The sequence below is a fragment of the Salvelinus fontinalis genome, chromosome 20, assembly GCF_029448725.1.
Source record: "Salvelinus fontinalis isolate EN_2023a chromosome 20, ASM2944872v1, whole genome shotgun sequence".
In the NCBI taxonomy this organism is placed as follows: Eukaryota; Metazoa; Chordata; class Actinopteri; order Salmoniformes; family Salmonidae; genus Salvelinus; species Salvelinus fontinalis.
In genome coordinates, this window is record NC_074684.1 from 4,491,756 (window position 1) to 4,509,861 (window position 18,106).

Consider the following 18,106-nt stretch of genomic DNA (forward strand, 5'->3'; position numbering starts at 1 on the left):
TTTAGATCAGTGCCCAAGGGCAACTTCTACTTCAAGGAGCTACATTCGTCTAGGGCCTACGTCATCCTACTCATTTTCATGATGATAGAGGTGGAAAGGTGAGAGGTAAAAGGTTGGGGTCCCGGGGTGTGGCTCACCTTGACGTCGGAGAAGAAAATCTTGAGCATGTTGGAACTGGGGTAACGGGCGTAGAAGAACATGAGCTTGGCCTTCTTCAGGTGGTTGGGGGAAAGACCCTCCTGAATCTGAACATGTCTCCCGTCAAGGAAATATATATTTTTTGGGGATGGAAAATTATAATTAAAATGGCTAACCTTGCAATGCTTCTCAATGTGTAGTCATATAGTTACGGTAGGGTAACTTGACCTACAACCACTGCTATTTCAGTTGATGTGTTTTTAATATAAATAACATGTAATTAACATGTACTTAATGTACAATAATTAGTTAGTTAATTGTTTTCCTCAAAGACTATAATAGATATAGGCCAAGCCAATATTATGCATTTCACATTCATTATTTTAGGATAGCGATAGCACTGGAGAAGGGTAGGGCTGATCTTGAATCAGTTGTTAGTTGTTAGAGAGTAGTGAGTGAACCAGGGCCAAACCATTTGCTTGCGATTAGCATCCACTCTTAATCAGGTGTGAGCGTGTCACGGTAAATAAAACGTTGGCCAGCGCCACAGCTGGTGCCTTTACATAAGGAGCTAATTTCACAGTCAAAGTAAGCAAACGCCTTTCCCTCTTCCCCCCATCATACCCCCCTCCAACCTCCACCCCAAAAAAAGGAAGGGGGAAAAAAATGAAATTTGCATATCACAGACAAAGAAAGCAGTTAACACTGGTTATGAGAGAGGAGCCTAATGGCTTGGCGACAAGACATGACAACCAAAGACAGGATCTACTAGTGACGTTGGCTTCATATTAATGTAAAAACAAGGTTAAAGGGACAACCCTGACGAAGTCTTTAAGTGCCTTGTCTCTCTATAACAGAGCTGTAGACCTTATTCATTTAAAATACACACCTCATAGATTTTAGAGACTAAGGTTTTCCAAGGGAAGTCTCAGGAGGAAGCAGGGGGTGGATGGGGGGGGAACATTGAACGATAGAGTTGTTTCAACCTCATTTACACCCCCTGCTCGTCCCTCAGCCTCCAGCGCTTCGTAGTGCTGCCAAACATTGGGAGGAGGAAGAGGGGCTCCAAGGCAGTGAATCCATCCAGCGATGGGCGCTGCATCCCTGGAACACATATGTGTTGCGGACGGGCCCAAACCATTTCCATGATGAATTAATGGCTGTATAATTCAGCTAATATCTATCTGGGGCTAAGACAATGAAAAGAGATGAGGGTAAACCCGCTCTCTCGTTGAGCGGAAAGCAATCTCTAGTAACTATTGTATCTTGAACCGACAAATAAAGGGCTACTCTGTAAGTCTGTAAGTAGGACAATGTCATAATACCTTTTCCTTCTGGATTGCATGTTTATATAGCTACGGTTGCAACTTTTAATTGTATAATGTTTCCACACTCAATAATGGGGTGTCATGACAGTCAGTCAAGGAAGGCATCAGCTGTTTTGATGCGCGGGTCAGCTGTTTGTTCACCCTCACCCGTCCGCAATGGGTAATAACCCATCCGTAACCGCCCTACTCACTCACCTGGCCAGTTTTTTAGGTACATATACATCACCTGGAACATGAGAGCGAGTTCAGTTTACTTGAATGGCCTGCACAGTCACCAGACCTTAACCCAATAGAGCATCTTTGGGATGAGATAGAACAGGCTGTTCGCAGCATGAGTGTACCGCCAACCAATCTACAGAAACTGCGTGATGACATCGCTTCAGCATGGACCAACATTCCTGTGGAACGTTTCCGACTCCTCGTAGAATGCCCAAAGAATTGAGGCTGTTCTGGAGGCAAAGGGGGGTCCGACACGGTACTAGATGGGCATACCTAATAAACTGTATGTGATAAAGTGAAAATCTGAGGCCTGCACCCTACCCTAACCCGCAAATAGGCCGATAGAAAATACGCTGTACAGTCAGACGGTGGAACGATTTTATGATTTTTTGCCTAATTTATATATGTTTCTGCTTATAATTTCTGACATTTTAGGTTGGGTATTTGTAAGTCAACTTGTCTTACTAGATACATACAGCTTCTCTTCTGTCGTAACTGCCTTAGAAGACGAAATAAACCCTTGCTGGATGAAATCGATGAATGCTTCAATCTAGTTGACATATGTACATTTTTCTCTTTCATCTCTGCTTCTCTCACGCAGCAGATGTTTAGGGGCCGGTGAGAAAATACAAAACATGTTTTTAATGTATTTTTCGTGCAGCATTTCAGCTTGACCGCTTTTAACAAAATTTAAAGCAGCGAAAACAACCCAACATGTTTCTAATAAGATTGGCTTAAGTTTGGCTTGGATGCATACCTTATGCGGTTGAAAAACTATCAGCTTCTATGACGCTGATAAATATAGCACCTTTACAGACGGTCCCTAACTGCACATTCTTTCTCTCAAGATGCCGAAAGAAAGAAATCATATTTATCCACTCCTGTTCTCATGTCAACATATACATTTAGTGTATAATTTTACTGCAAGAAATGCCTAAACCTTGCAGGGGTTAATATTATACAGTAAGTGTCCAGATTTCAGTTAGGCTATTAAATGTAACCCATCTGTACAGTAAGCATATTAAGCCTACAGTTCCCTTGACGTGTCATATTTGAAGTCCCTGTCTTGTGACTCTCAAATAGCACCTCACACATAGCCGGCACTGTTTCGTCCTCTTTTACCACTTCACAAAATCTTCCCCAAACATTACTGTTCTGGCCCTCCCTTCTCTCTATTTTCAACTCTCCATTTCACAGCTTTTCTCTTCTTGGATTCAACTTTGACATCGTCCCGTTTGCCTCATCGGATCGACGTTAACTTTTTCTGCCCAAGTTCCCAAAAGCATGTGGTGATTGGTGTGTATTTGGCATGCATACAGTTAGGCCCTAAACCAGGGATCATCAACTAGACTCAGCCACGGGCTGAATTTTTCTTAAGCGGATTGGACAGCGGGCCAGAACATAATTTGAAACTCTTTGTAGACTGCAAATTAACAGCGAGTAGACCAAACAGATATATTAGTTGTCTAAAACATAATAATTTCAAATCACAGATTTCCAAAATAAAATCACTTTGAGCTTATTTGTTGGTGTTTTTACAGTCTTCTATGTCCAAAAATAGCGAGGGAGGGAGGGCCTATGGGGAGAACCCTGGCAGGCTAACCATATTCCAACAGGCCTGGCCAAAAGAGCAGCACTCCATTCGCCACACCACACCATCTGCTCCAAGAGCGAGGGATACCATGGCCTCTCAGAGCGAGCGAGGGAGAGATTTGAAATGTCTTTATTCTTTTGGAACTTTTGTGAGTGTAATGTTTAATGTAAATGTTTTATTGTTTATTTCACTTTGGTTTATTATCTATTTCACTTGCTTTGGAAATGTAAACACATGTTTCCAATGCCAATAAGGCCCTTTAAATTTAAAATTGAATTGAGAGAGAGGGAAGCAAGATAGAAGAGAAAGAGGCATGGGCAGAGTGGGAAAGGGTTGTTCTCTTCAAGTCTGGAAAGATGACTTGCTGCTGTTAAGACACAATCATGTTAGTCCCATAAGACTGGTCTTTCCCAATAAGACTACTACGCTCTCGCTTCTAAATCAAAATGAATTCAAAACTAATGACAGTCACATCATTTCATAGAGTAAATTTATATAAAAATAAATGAAGTATTTTTAAGTTGCAAAAATCTACAAACACAGGATCCTCTCCCTATGCTTCACTATCAAGCAACAGTGATTCTTGATTAATTAATATCTCTCACCGCTTGCAAATGTAATAGTGATTGGACTTGGGGTGACACACGGCTATTATTTAGCCATGTTGGTGCCTTTGTACCAGCAAGGTTAGTGTTATCTGAGCACATCTGACAAGACATCATCATTCTCCACAGCTCTTCCCCAAAACCTCAAAGTCAAGAGAGAAAATAGCTGGTCCACTTCCTCATTTCAGGTGTAAGGCCAATAATACAATGAGGAAACTGATGGAAGCCATCTGCTGCGCGACGCTCCGGAACGCCGATGAACTTCAACACAAAATGTCTGATAATCTGTTGCGTCTTAAGTTATTGTAGACGTGAAATTAACATGTGGCGGAAATTTTAAAAACCTGTAACACATGCCGTGTTGTTCTAACTAATCTTCCCATTAAAGGGAGCACATCTGTTAATGCCCCAAAATGATATGCCACATTAGAGATAAAAGCATCTGGCATATGTACAGTTGAAGTCGGAAGTTTACGTACACCTTAGCCAAATACATTTAAACTCAGTTTTTCACAATTCCTGACATTTAATCCTAGTAAAAATTCCCTGTCTTAGGTCAGTTAAGATCACCACTTAATTTTAAGAATGTGAAATGTCAGAATAATAGAAGAGAGAATTATTTATTTCAGCTTTTATTTCTTTCATCACATTCCCAGTGGGTCAGAAGTTTACATACACTCAATTAGTATTTGGTAGCATTGCCTTCAAACGTTTAGGGTAGCCTTCCACAAGCTTCCCACAATAAGTTGGGTGAATTTGGCCCATTCCTCCTGACAGAGCTGGTGTAACTGAGTCAGGTTTTGTAGGCGTCCTTGCTCGCAGAAGATTTTTAAGTTCTGCCCACAAATTTTCTATAGGATTAAGGTCAGGGCTTTGTGATGGCCACTCCAATACCTTGCCACTCCAATACCTTGACTTTGTTGTCCTTAAGCCATATTGTCACATCTTTGGAAGTATGCTTGGGGTTATTGTCCATTTGGAAGACCCATTTGCCACCAAGCCTTAACTTCCTGACTGATGTCTTGAGATGTTGCTTCAATATATCCACATAATTTTCCTGCCTCATGATGTCAACTATTTTGCGAAGTGCACCAGCCGCAACTGCCGCAAAGCACCCCCACAACATGATGGTGCCACCCCCGTGCTTCATGGTTGGGATGGTGTTCTTCGGCTTGCAAGCCACCCCCTTTTTTCTCCAAACATAACAATGGTCATTATGGCCAAACAGTTGTACTTTTGTTTCATCAGACCAGAGGACATTTCTCCAAAAAGTACGATCTTTGTCCCCATGTGCAGTTGTAAACCGTAGTCTAGCTTTTTTATGGCGGTTTTGGAGCAGTGGCTTCTTCCTTGCTGAGCGGCCTTTCAGGTTATGTCGATATAGGAATCGTTTTACTGTGGATATAGATACTTTTGTACCTGTTTCCTCCAGCATCTTCACAAGGTCCTTTACTGTTGTTCTGGGATTGATTTGCACTTTTCGCACCAAAGTAAGTTAATCTCTAGGAGACAGACTGCGTCTCCTTCCTGAGCGGTATGACAGGTGCGTCGTCCCATGGTGTTTATACTTGCATACTATTGTCTGTACAGATGAACGTGGTACCTTCAGATGTTTGGAAATTTCTCCCAAGGATGAATCAGACTTGTGGAGGTCAACCATTGTTTTTCTAAGGTCTTGGTTGATTTCTTTTGATTTCCCCATGATGTCAATCAAAGAGGCACTGACTTTGAAGGTATGTCTTGAAATACACCCACAGGTACACCTCCAATTGACTCAAATGATGTCAATTAGCCTATCAGAAGCTTCTGAAGCATGACATCATTTTCTGGAATTTTCCAAGCTATTTAAAGGCATAGTCAACTTAGTGTATGTAAACTTCTGACCCACTGGAATTGTGATACAGTGAATTATAAGTGAAATAATCTCTCTGTAAACAATTGTTTGAAAAATTACTTGTGTCATACACAAAGTAGATGTCCTAACCGACTTGCCAAAACTATAGTTTGTTAACAAGGAATTTGGGGAGTGGTTGAAAACCGAGTTTTAATGACTCCAACCTAAGTGTATATAAACTTCCAACTTCAATTTTAGTTATTGTTTTACTCTCTCTCTCTCTCTCTCTCTCTCTCTCTCTCTCTCTCTCTCTCTCTCTCTCTCTCTCTCTCTCTCTCTCTCTCTCTCTCTCTCTCTCGCTCTCTCACTCTCTGCCTCTCCCCTCTCTCTCTGTCTCTCTTTTCATCCTCCCATTGGGAGAAACAGTGTAGCAGAGGATTATGGATCTCTGGGAAGTGCTCCTCCTCTTTTGGTCAGAAGACAAATTAAGTCACTGTTATGAAAGAAAAACAGCTCGCTGTGTACACCTGTTAACGTCCATTTCAAAGAAACCCGATCTCCCATACGCACGCACGCACGCACACACCACACACACACACAAAGGCCGAGCCCTGAGATGATCACAACACAGACATAGATCAGCACTAACATACAGTAGCCATACAGTAGCATCCGTGTTAGATGCTTTCATCAATGTCTAACTTTTAGACACAGACAAGTAAAAAAAATACATGCTCTCTGTCAATTCTCAGCCAAAACATGTCCAAGCCTGTTAGACCATAGATACACTGAGTGTTCAAAGCATTAAGGGCACCTGCTCTTTCCATGACATAGACTGACCAGGTGAATCCAGGTGAAAGCAATGATAACTTATCGATGTCACTTGTTAAATCCACTTCAATCAGTGTAGATTAAGGGGAGGAGACAAAGGTAGGTATTTTAAGCCTTGAGACAATGGAGACATGGATTGTGTGTGTGTGCCATCGGAAGCATTGGAGTCAACATGGGCCAGCATCCCTGTGGAACACTTTCAACAACTTGTCAGAGTCCATGCCTGACAAATTGAGGCGGTTCTGAGAGCAAAAGGGGGGCTTGCAACGCAATATTAGGAAGGTGTTCTTAATGTTTTGTACACTCAGTGTACACTGTACATGTGTGTCATGTGTGCGTCATTGATATAACATGTTCAGTGACAGTGATCACGCAAAATAACTGCTACGGAGGCTTCATGAGCGAAAGGTCTTTGCAAAGACAGGTCTGAACGGTAGAGGGATAGGGAGGTAGCCTATATAGAAGAACGGGGCAGACTGAACGGATCAGTTGAGGCTATTAGGCCCAGTCCCAGTTGGTTGACTGTGATCCTCCCATTGGTACCTTACCTCTTTATCTGCAGCCATGATTGGGGTACACAGGTTTTAAACATGATTGGGGTACACAGGGGTTAAACTATCACTACAGAGACATTGTGCTCAACTTCAGCTTTCTATAGCTTTTGTCTCTTTCAGTCATGTTTCAAATGGGAATCGGGGCTATAAACGTCGTGGAGACATTATCTGACCAATGGTAGAGTGACTAGAGCGCTTTCAACCATTTAGTAAAGCGAAAGGTATATGATCAAATAAAAAAAGAGGGATGTTTTAGAGAGAACCGAAAATAAAATAAACGTAGTGATTTAGCGATAATATGCAAAAGTCATCATAACAATATATTAAACTATCTAAGATGAACAACTAGCCCTTCTATGGCATCTCTAACTCTCTCTCCCTCCCTCCCCACCTCCCTCCCTCTCTCTGTGTGGTGAAGGATACGGTGCTGCCTGAGTATGGTGAGATGTCGTTCATGTCGCTCATGTCTCCACACTCTGACTTGATGAGGGACAGGGAGAGCCCCTCTGCAGTGCTCCCAGGGTTGGTCGGAGAGAAAGACCGGTGGTGGTGCCCCACGTGATGCCCTGATGACATTTTGGTCCGCAGGCTGGTGGTCTCCCTGGACAGGTCCATGGAGTCTGGGGAGGAACGGTCCTTCCCTGGGTAACCCCCGGAGGGTGGGCCCAGAGGGCTCTGGAAGGGGTAACCCATGAGAGGAAGGGGAAAGGGGTGGCGGAAAGAAGGGGGGCTGAAGCCCATGGAGGTAGAGAGGGAGGAGGGGTGCATGGAGGGGTGGTGATGGCCCCCGTGGGCGCCCATGGCTGAGGATTGGTGATGGTTCTCCGTCTGCGTCTTCCTCACCACCAGGGGCAGTGCCTCCGTCTGGTCGTTGGCGCCGGGCACAGGTATGCTGCCGAACGAGTCCAGGGGATTGGGAATGATGACGTCGCCAAAGCACTGCAGGCGCTGGTTGGCTGTGTGGAAGTTGGGGCCCTTGACGTTAACACCAAACCTCTCTGGGGGCATGGGGAGGGGAGGGAAGACTTGGGGTGGTGTGGGGCGAGGGGGCTTGGCAAACACCTTGACCACTGTGTCCACCACCTGGTTCATTGCCGAGTTAAGCTCCTGTTTCAACGTCTCAGCCAGCAGCTTGCCCTCTGCATGGTGCATGGAGGAGGGGCCCTGACCAGGACCTTTCCCCCAGACCAGCCCCTCTCTCCTGAGCTTGTCCCCCTCAGCCAGCAGGGCCTGCTCCTGGAGCAACACCCTTGCTCGGTCCAGGAAGTGTCCCGGATCCAGGTCTGACATCTCATTGTCGGAACGGTCTGTCCGGTCATCTCGCCCAGCATCAGACCTCCCAGCACTGTCCTCAGACATGTCGCCTAGGTCATGGGCCAGGTCATGCTCTGAGTCGTCGGTGGAGTCGTAGATCTGGAAGAACTTCTCCTGCAGCTGGCGCAGCTGCTTCTGCATGTCCTCCAGCTGCAGCTTCAGTTGCCTGCGCTCCTCATGCTTCTGCTCTTTACGCTGGCACACCAGCTGGGTGAAGCTCTGCTGCTGCTGCTGGGGCAGGCGCTGCTTCCTTTTGTTCTCCCGGCTGCACACCTCTCCCCTGGGGCTGGGCGGCTGTGGGGGGCAGTCCATCTCCATTTCTCTGTCCCTGTCACCGTCCATCTCTCGCTCTCTCTCCCGTCCACATTGTTCCAGTTCGTGGTCCCGCTCTCCGAGGTGGCGTGTGGGCACCACCACGCCGGGTGAGTGGCTCATGCCCCGGATGATGTTCTCCACGCGGGCACGCTTGGCCCGGAGGTGCTCGTCGTTAAGGCGCTCTAGGTCGAAGGCGCCCAGAGCCGGGGGATGGCCAAAGGGGGACAGGCACTCCTGGGGGCTGTCCTGGGACGAATTACTGCAGGCGTCCTCCTGGGGGGCTTCGGAACCCCCACTGGAGAGGCCCGACCTGGGGAACCCCCCATCCTCCCTATCTCCTCTCTCCCCCCTCTCCCCTCTCTCTCCTCTTCCGTTCTTGGCCATGTTGCTCTTGAGGAGCTGGGAGATGATAGTGGCGCCGGGGAAGGGAATCATGGCGTCTTCATACGAGTTGGCTCTCTTCAGGAGCTTCCGGAGCACGTTGGACTTGGACTCGCTGTTGGTTGCTGTGACGACGCCGGCGTGGCCGTGCGGCTGCACCATGGAGCAGTCCATGGAGTCTGCATCGGAGCCATGGTGGTGGGAGTTGAGAGAGTTCATAGCACCGAAGATTGCTGCTTTGGCATGGGCGATGTCGGCGCTGGTTGTGGCTGCTGCTGCTGCGTTGGCGGCGTTGCTGCCCACAGTCCTCTTCACCCCGATGTCCACTCGTCTTCTCTTGGTCTGTCTGCTCAGGAAGGAGTCGCTGTCATGGTCAGGCATCACGGTCTGCTGCTATTGGGCCATATCCCACAAAGCCACTCCTCTAGGACCACTGCTGAATGACACCTGTAGAATGAAAACATAAAGGAAACATGGTCATAACACTGGCATGACCCATATATTTACACCTGTTGTGACATATATTGTGTTATTTTATGGCTGGTTATGACAACAACATAAGAGTGTCAAAAACCCATATTTATTCTAATGTGCTTTCCCCTGTCAAGAAGTTTTCCTTCATTTGAAAATGTATTTCTTAAGTCCTTTGTTGTTGTTATGAATTCTTTACAGTCGTGTTTTTTTTCGTTATATTTAAAATAAAATAAAATACACTTCGTGACACTGCATTAAGAATTATGACCATCCTGTGTCACTTTACTTGGACTAAGAAAAGACACTTTGTGACACTGTCAAGAAGCATTATGAACATCATAATCATATTAACCAGATAGGCCTATCATGTACATGCCCTTGTGTCAAGTCATCAGACAAAAATAGGGTGTTTTGTCCTGCTTCTGAAACCGTGGTATAGGGTGCCATTTCAGACGCACCCTACATTTCCCTCTGTCTGTCCCCTGTTCCACACGGCCGGCCTGTGCAACACTGAACCAGTTCCCACGCAACACAAAGCTGCATAAAATTATGATAATTACTTTAGCACTTTTCCTCATTTCCATGTTTGTGCGCTTCAAGCCGGCACAGAAAACCATTAAGTCAGAAGACTAAAGAGAAAGGCTGAGATTGGATTAAGAATACCACAAAGGCACAGTAAACACAGTGGAACTATTTCGGACTTAATTACAATCTCTTCTCCAAAAGTCATCTGTAGATCATTTACATTTTAGGTTACATTTTAGTCATTTAGATTAGAAGTTGCCCATACCCAAAGAAATTAATTAAGTGCATATAGGGTCGTTCAATTTGATTTCAATCACGTTTTGACCACACCCCTTTTAATTTAAACAAAACTTTCTATACATATTTGCCCATTGTAGAAAGTTACTTTTGGACGTGAATGTCAAAAATATTTGGAGATAGAGGTGCTCAAAGTTTAACCATTTTGCAAATCCAATCCTATGATGGGACATCCATTTCTTCATCACTTGAAAATATATACAGTTGAATTTTATATAATTTTTTATAAATGTTACAAACATGGTTGTTTTGTTTTGTAATTTCTTGAAAAAAATAGGTTTTAATACAAAATATGTACTTTTTTTTACGTTTAACGTCAATTATCTAAAAATGCATGGAGTCAGATTCTTTTCCATTTTCGCATGTTGTAGATTAGACATGATTTTTACATAATCTTAGGTGTTTGTGTTGTGCCTGAAATCGTTTGAGACACAGAAAACTCTTGAGTTCAGGGTGGGTGTAATTTCAGTCATAGAAATTGAATTCATAGAATGGACATATATATCCCTTCGGATCACTGGAATATAGCTGGTACATCATTGACATTTAAATTGAATTGAAATTTGAACTTCCAGTTACAACCACAAAGATGGCCGCTGGTCCACCCAATGTTGAATGTCAACTTAAATGGGGATGTCTATTTTATTATCTATATTTATATGATTTCAATAGGTTGTCTATGGAACATTGACAGTGCAATTTAAAATAACTGATATTCCCATTAAAGTCAACATTCTCTGGTGTGTGGACCAACCATGTTTGCGCTACCAAATTCTGAAAGTTTAAGACATGCTGTCTCTCAACCTATGGTGGGCACAACACAAACACCTCAGATGATGTTTCATGTATAATTTTTTTGCTAATTGATGTTTAAGGTTAAAAAACAAGAAATTATGAAATAGTTTGACAACCCTGTTTGTAAGCTTTTAAATGATATAAAACTCAACCGTTTATCTTTTACAGTTATGAATACATGGATGTCTCATGGTATGGTTGGGCACCGCTATCTCCTAAATGTTTTGGCCTTCAGGTCCAAGAAGTTACTTTCTGACCACTTCTACCATGGGCAAATATGTACAGAAAGTTTTGTTCAAATCAAAAGGGAGCGGAACAAAAAGTGACTGAAATCAAATTGAACGACCCTATAGTACAGTGAGTGTATTCATCCAAACCACATATCACACCCATTTAAAGTGTTATAAAAACAAGCGCCTCAAACAATAAAGCCTATTTGCAGATTGCTTCTTATATTTTACTGACTGAATGCGCACTGATCGAAGGAGCAACTCAGAGCACTATGACAAAAAACTTTACGCCTTTATGAATGGAAACATTTTGTCACCATCCAGACGGCATCAGAGCCCCTTTGTAAGCACCGGCTGACGACTACGCATGTCGTCATCAGTGGTGTAGGACTTTTATTCAGTATATTCACAGAATGAATTAACATTCACTGGCAATAGAGAAACAATTCGAACTTTTATGTAACATTTAAGAATTATTTTGTTACATTATTTAATATTCCTCATTCCTCCTTCCAAATCTCAACTATTGTCTATCTGTACAGACAATACTGTGTAAGATAACAAGACTTCATCCTGTCGAGTCGTTCGACTCAAAGCCTGATCCTGTAAAGACCGCTAAAGCCTTGCTAAGCAGAACAGCGGTGAGACAATCTTGTAGGAAATCTATTTTAATAACATATATGTATAGGGTGAATAGGGTTTTCTACGCTTGAAAATTGTGTGAGTTCTTACTAGAGAACCAAAGTGGAGTACATTCATTTAAATCTGTCAAACACTATTTAAGATTTTAGTACAATACAACTGACAATGCAAATAGACTGTCAAAGACATTTTGAAATTACAAAATATAGATGAATATAGGTATATCTAAATGTTCATCAACAGCTCATATTGTCACTGATCAGTGTTTTGACTCATTTGTCAAGACATATTTTGAGGGAGAATGTATTTTTTTTTTTAATGTTTAGATCTCTGCTCAAATCACTCAGAGACGGATATAGAAATGGGGCCAGTGTAAAAGCATGACAATCTGAGCCCATTCCGTCTATAAAGTAACCCCTTATTTATCGTCACTTAGTTGAACTGGGAGTATAAATCACCTTATAGGATATATGTCAATGTCATTGATGCCATAAGTAACCATGCATAACAAGCATCACTTTCTCTTCTAATAAACACAAAGTCACATTCTCTCACACTCTCCCCCCTCTCACACACACACACATGCACACACACACACACACAAGATCTTTACAGCACGCACACACACACACACACACACACACACACACACACACACGTGCACACACACACACACACACACACACACACACACACAAGATCTTTACAGCACGCACACACACACACACACACACACACACACACACACACACACACACACACACACACGCACATGCACACACAAGATCTTTACATTACGCACACACACACACACACAATTTTAAATGGAAACTGTTTGAGATAGGCTTATTACTGTATTATTAAGCAATACAAGAGCAACAAGCAGTAAGATGTACACTGTTTAGCACATCATTGGTGTAACTAAAAGAAGAAGAAACAAGGTTGAGGAAGCTTGACAGATTTTTTTATCTCATTGCAGAAAAAAAGTCTGGCAAAACAAAAGTAAATATATTACACAGACTAAACAAATGAAAGTCTATTATTAAAAGTATTAAAAGCATGTCTGTGTCTAATTATCACAAATGTCTCTGGCTCAACTCTTTCCATCCATCCATCTCCAGAAGTTCAAACGAGAGTGAAATATCTCCAAGAAAACTTTGACTTTGGTGCCACAAGAGCTTAACAATGGGCCATGTCATTATCGCTCGAAAATAAAGCCGCTAGCACCTGTCGTTTCCGATGGCACACCTGCCCCCCATTGCCCATGCGCAGTCTATTGGAATACCTTTCAACAATTTCAAGGAAATATGAGCGCATTTGAACAATGGGCTACGCTCATCTCTCCCCCCTCGCTCATTTTGAGTTTGACTTTATTTTTACAGGGACAGTGCACATTAATCAACGTTTCAGTAAAAGTGCCGGTTTTAGCCAGCCGGCTAATACTCAACCACAGTCCCTGGGCAGGTTATTAAAAACAATTACAATACAGACAATCATTGAGCAGTGAGCACACGCAGAGCAACATTGGACAAGCAAGACGTAGCATGCAGAAAGATCAAGATAGCACAAAAAGCAACAAGACAAAATCAATAAAAGCAACAAAGTGTTTCCACACCTCACAAGCTACAGACAACTTGGAAAGCGGCAATAGACAACTAGGGATTATGTTCACAAGTCTGATTGGCCTTTAGCCATGTCTTCGTGTTTTTTTGTGAAAATGTGATAAGTGGTGCAGTTGTGTGTGTTCCCAGGATCTTTACAGCTATGAGAGAGAGAGAACGGGCACCATGATGGTATAAAAAAAAAGTTACTAACCCTTTGGATTTGTAATAGGGCTAAGTAACTATTCAAGCAAGTCTATGACTTTTTTTTTACCTTTATTTAACTAGGAAAGTCAGTTAAGAACAAATTCTTATTTACAATGACGACCTACCTCCGCCAAACCCAGACGACGCTGGGCCAATTGTACGCCACCCTATGAGACCCCCAATCATGTCAATTAAATTTCTATTCCACGTTGGTTCAACATAATTTAATTGAAATGACGTGGAAAAAACATTGAATCAACCAGTATGTGCCCAGTGGAATAGGCTGCAGATTTAGTCAGATTTGACATTTCTTAGCAGTTTGGGAGAACTTAGGCAGCAGAGCAGAAGGTTAGGAGAATTAGGTTAAGGTCAGGAAAAGGGTTAGGGTTAGCTAAAATTGAAAATAACAATAATAAAGACATTTGACAAAGCTGTTTCCTTCTAGCCATGACCAGGTTGTGTGCGTCTGTGCCAACTATCCCCGTTGTCTCCATAATGTACACTTTGGACGTTTTTTCCCTCATCAACATTTGCTCGTTCTTGGCACTATCACCACAATAATTACTCCAGGGAAACAGTTTACGCCACTACTAGACGGAAACATTCAAAGAGTAGATCACATTTATCTGATATGATATATATCAGATGTTAATAGTGATAAAACCAAGTTTGTAAAAATCAAAACGACTCGCAAGCTTAATACACTGAACGAATAAGAATACACACAACAAAGACCATATACGAGACTTGGAGGTGTAGCCCACACAGATTCAAAGATAACGGACTTCAGCCTTTGATCAAATCAAACCAAGTCAGACAGCCTTGAAAGTCTTTCGCCTATATGCTAAAAAAAACATTTATTCACAAACAACACATTTAAAAAGACAGTAACTTACTTTTAAAAGTTAGAAATAATCTGTCTGTGATTTACAAGGAGAAAAGTATTCTGCACATCATAACAATGAAGCAACTTTGTCACACTTTAGGTGAAAGAAAACAATTCAGACTAATAATATCGTAAAAGATAGCTAATGTTGTCTTTCGTCAGAATCAATTCTGCTGTTCATCTTTTGATGTTTTTTTTTTCTTCTGCCCACCAAACGCACGCGACGCAAAAGAACAAGAGGGAGGTATCTGAGGACAAGGTTACTTACCCGCAGATGAAGGGAAAGGCCTTTTTTACTGCTGAAAAAGAATACGGACTATGGAAGCTTCGCCGCGAAACGTTGAATATTATAATTTCTCAGGGAAGGAAGAGTAGGAGTAAAGTGAGTGATGAGCGCGACCGTAGAATATAAAAATAGATATACAAGAGCTATTTTGCTCCGCTCTCTGTCATCTTCTCTCGAGGGGTGAAAGACTGGTGTTGATGTCGTAGCAGCTTGCCCGAGGCGCACGCGATGGCAGAGCTTCGACGCTCGAGCTCTCCTCCACCAACAAGATTCACTTTAAGACACAGCTGAAGGAAACAGGAAGACGGCGCGTCATAAGCTTGGTGATGTAACGGATCGCACCTACCAATAAGAACCGTCCGTCGTATTCGGAGGAGTACAATGCACTGAACTTGACCAAGGGACGGGACTTCAACAGACTAAAAAATATCTTATTTTGTTTACAAATGAATGATTTAATATGTAAGAAAATCTCATTTAGAAGTAGCTTATGGCATTGTAATACTGTCAATAGGCCTAATGTTTGCATGAACATTCATTTTATGGACATGTTATTGTGGATATATGATAATAGCACATTTGTAAGGCACAACATTTATATTTTAAATGTCATGAACACGTGTTTATGTAATTTTAACTCGTGTTTAACGGTATCCTTTAAAGACACACATTCCTCACAAATTTTACGCAACATTGTTTCATTTAGTTTTTTATTTCCAAGTTTGCCATTCGATAAGAGATGAATTGTCGTGTCTCAATTAGGCTTATTGAGTTGTGTTTAGTGCAACATTATCCTTGTAACAACGATAAGATTAACTTTGTGAGTCTCCTGAGTCCAGGGGTTGAACGTGACTGCGCGCAGGGGCTCAGAAAGGCATGGTGTCGATATATCACTACACTGGTTTGATTTACCGACCACAGACGAACACGCTAAGGTTTGAATACACCATATCATGGAAATGTTATTATGTTATTGCCTGATAACACCGGCCAGAGTCATTTCAAATACGAGTTTATGTTACATTGGATTTCATTCACAGGTATTTCTGTCACGGAGTGAGACAAAATTCCATCCCTCTGTTTCACTGCATATTAGGCTAATACTATATTTACAACTGAGCAAACATCAATGTGTATCTTTTAGTATAGCCTATGCATTTAAGTGGTCAATTTAGATGATCAATTATAGGCTACTTAATCCTCACATTTTATGTTTTATATTTGGCATTTGGGCAATTAGTTACGGCGTTCAGTTTGCAAGAGGTTTGCTGCAGAAAGTTTTCATTTTGTCCTTTGGAATTCTTGGCCTTACTTTTTACCCTCTGTATATTTTAATTTAAGACACCTGTAACAACGAACCAGCACCTAATCAACTGAATAGGCATATTATCCACTTCAACATATTTGTGATTTACAGACTAGTGAATTTCAGTGTACAATTTCCACGGGTGTTTGAAGTAGATTGCTAAAATGTAAATGTAATATCTGAACCGGTTATCTGTAAAATGATCTAATGTCATTAGCCCTAGTTCCATATGTGTTCATAGTAAGTATAAATAGAGGCTAAATGTCCTCCATAAATTAAAATATAGGTTATATATTTTAAACAAATGTGTGAATAGCATTATTTGTTATTTTGATATATGATTTCTAATGGTTTATTAAGTCGTGTGTTGAAACATTTTTCAGCAGGCTCCTCTTTATGCCGAATATTTTTTCAGAGCGTCCATGACCCTCATTCTGCAACATTAATTTATAATGGACGCTATACCACGTTATACACTCACTGTAAAGGGGTTACTGTGAATTTGACAGTAGCTTACAGGCAGCTCGATGGAAAGTAAAATTCAGTATTTCATATTACAGTACACCTACTGCAATATAAAGATAGTATCAAAGAAAGTACTGTCTAATGACACACATTACAATGCCTAAAATTGACCGTATTATACAGTAAAAAAGTAAATGCTACCGTAATTGAAATGAATTAATTCATGACATTCATTGAGGGGAGGTGTTTGTATTAACAGTATTTTACTGTAATTACAAGGGATTGGTGCAAGCAGGTTGGCTGCTAGGTAAAGTGTTTACACATTACGGTATATGAATGATATATATCACTTGCACTTCTAGAGGCCTTAATATAGGCTTCCAAACTGGCAGTGGCTACAGGGCAAAACAGACCAAAAGGACATGGCAAAATGCATGGCAAAACCATTAAAGGTTAAAGACTTGCTGCCACTCCAATTTGTCCCCTATACAAATTGATGGGGCACTATAAATCCACATTGGATTTAAATCGGTCAGATTCTCACGTGCCTCTTACAAGGCACGCCTCAAAATATGTTAATGAGCCACACACAACAATACCATGCACCAACTAGTGGTCAAAAGGTTTTCGTTGCTCCAAAGATTTGATATGTCAGTGTACCATATTCTGTTGGATGGAATTAAAGTACCATTCGTAATACAGCAGCAATTATTTCCCCACCCACAACATTTTCCCACAATGCACCATAATTTACAGTATGTTGCAGTAAACCGTTACAGAGTATTTTACTCTTGATAATACCTCATATGTACCTACAATTTGCAGTTTTCCGTTACAGTGTAGACTACTTCTTATTGTGGCTGATGCTACTTTCACATGCACTGATATCACTGTTAATACGATTTCATAGGAATCAGGAATGTTCCTATCCATCAATGTGAAGACATATGTCCCCTGAATTTCATTTTTCTAGATGAGCTTTAAACATAAATGTAAATTGTTATTATTGTTATCATCATCATGTATCCTATGTCTAATGCTTATGAAAATAAACAGGCATTTATCAGCTGAGACTAGGCTATTTTGAATCAAAATTACACCTATTTTTATGGAGTTAGAGTTGTTGTTTTTTAAACCCTTAGCTGAAAAGTTTCAGTCCACTTTTTTCAGTCCATTATGCCTGCAATAACAAAACTATCCGTGACATAAACAGGATTATGATGTGCTTAATGAGAAGTCTTGTGATTTTCCTATGTCTTTCTGTCAAATGCCAAAAAGG

The 18,106-nt window shown here is 41.7% G+C and overlaps 1 protein-coding gene across 1 annotated transcript in view; it reads right to left on the reverse strand.

Annotated features, from left to right (window-relative positions):
• LOC129817168 (prospero homeobox protein 1-like) overlaps positions 1-15,427 on the reverse strand; it is a 40,988-nt gene extending 25,561 nt beyond the window's left edge. Inside the window, exons 1-3 of the mRNA XM_055872141.1 lie at positions 15,039-15,427; positions 7,527-9,560; positions 138-245 (exon numbers count right to left, since the gene is read on the reverse strand). Coding sequence (XP_055728116.1) covers positions 138-245; positions 7,527-9,494 — 2,076 coding nt within the window. The 5' untranslated portion in view covers positions 9,495-9,560; positions 15,039-15,427. The remainder of the gene's footprint in view (positions 1-137; positions 246-7,526; positions 9,561-15,038) is intronic.
• Between the last annotated feature and the right edge of the window lie 2,679 nt (positions 15,428-18,106).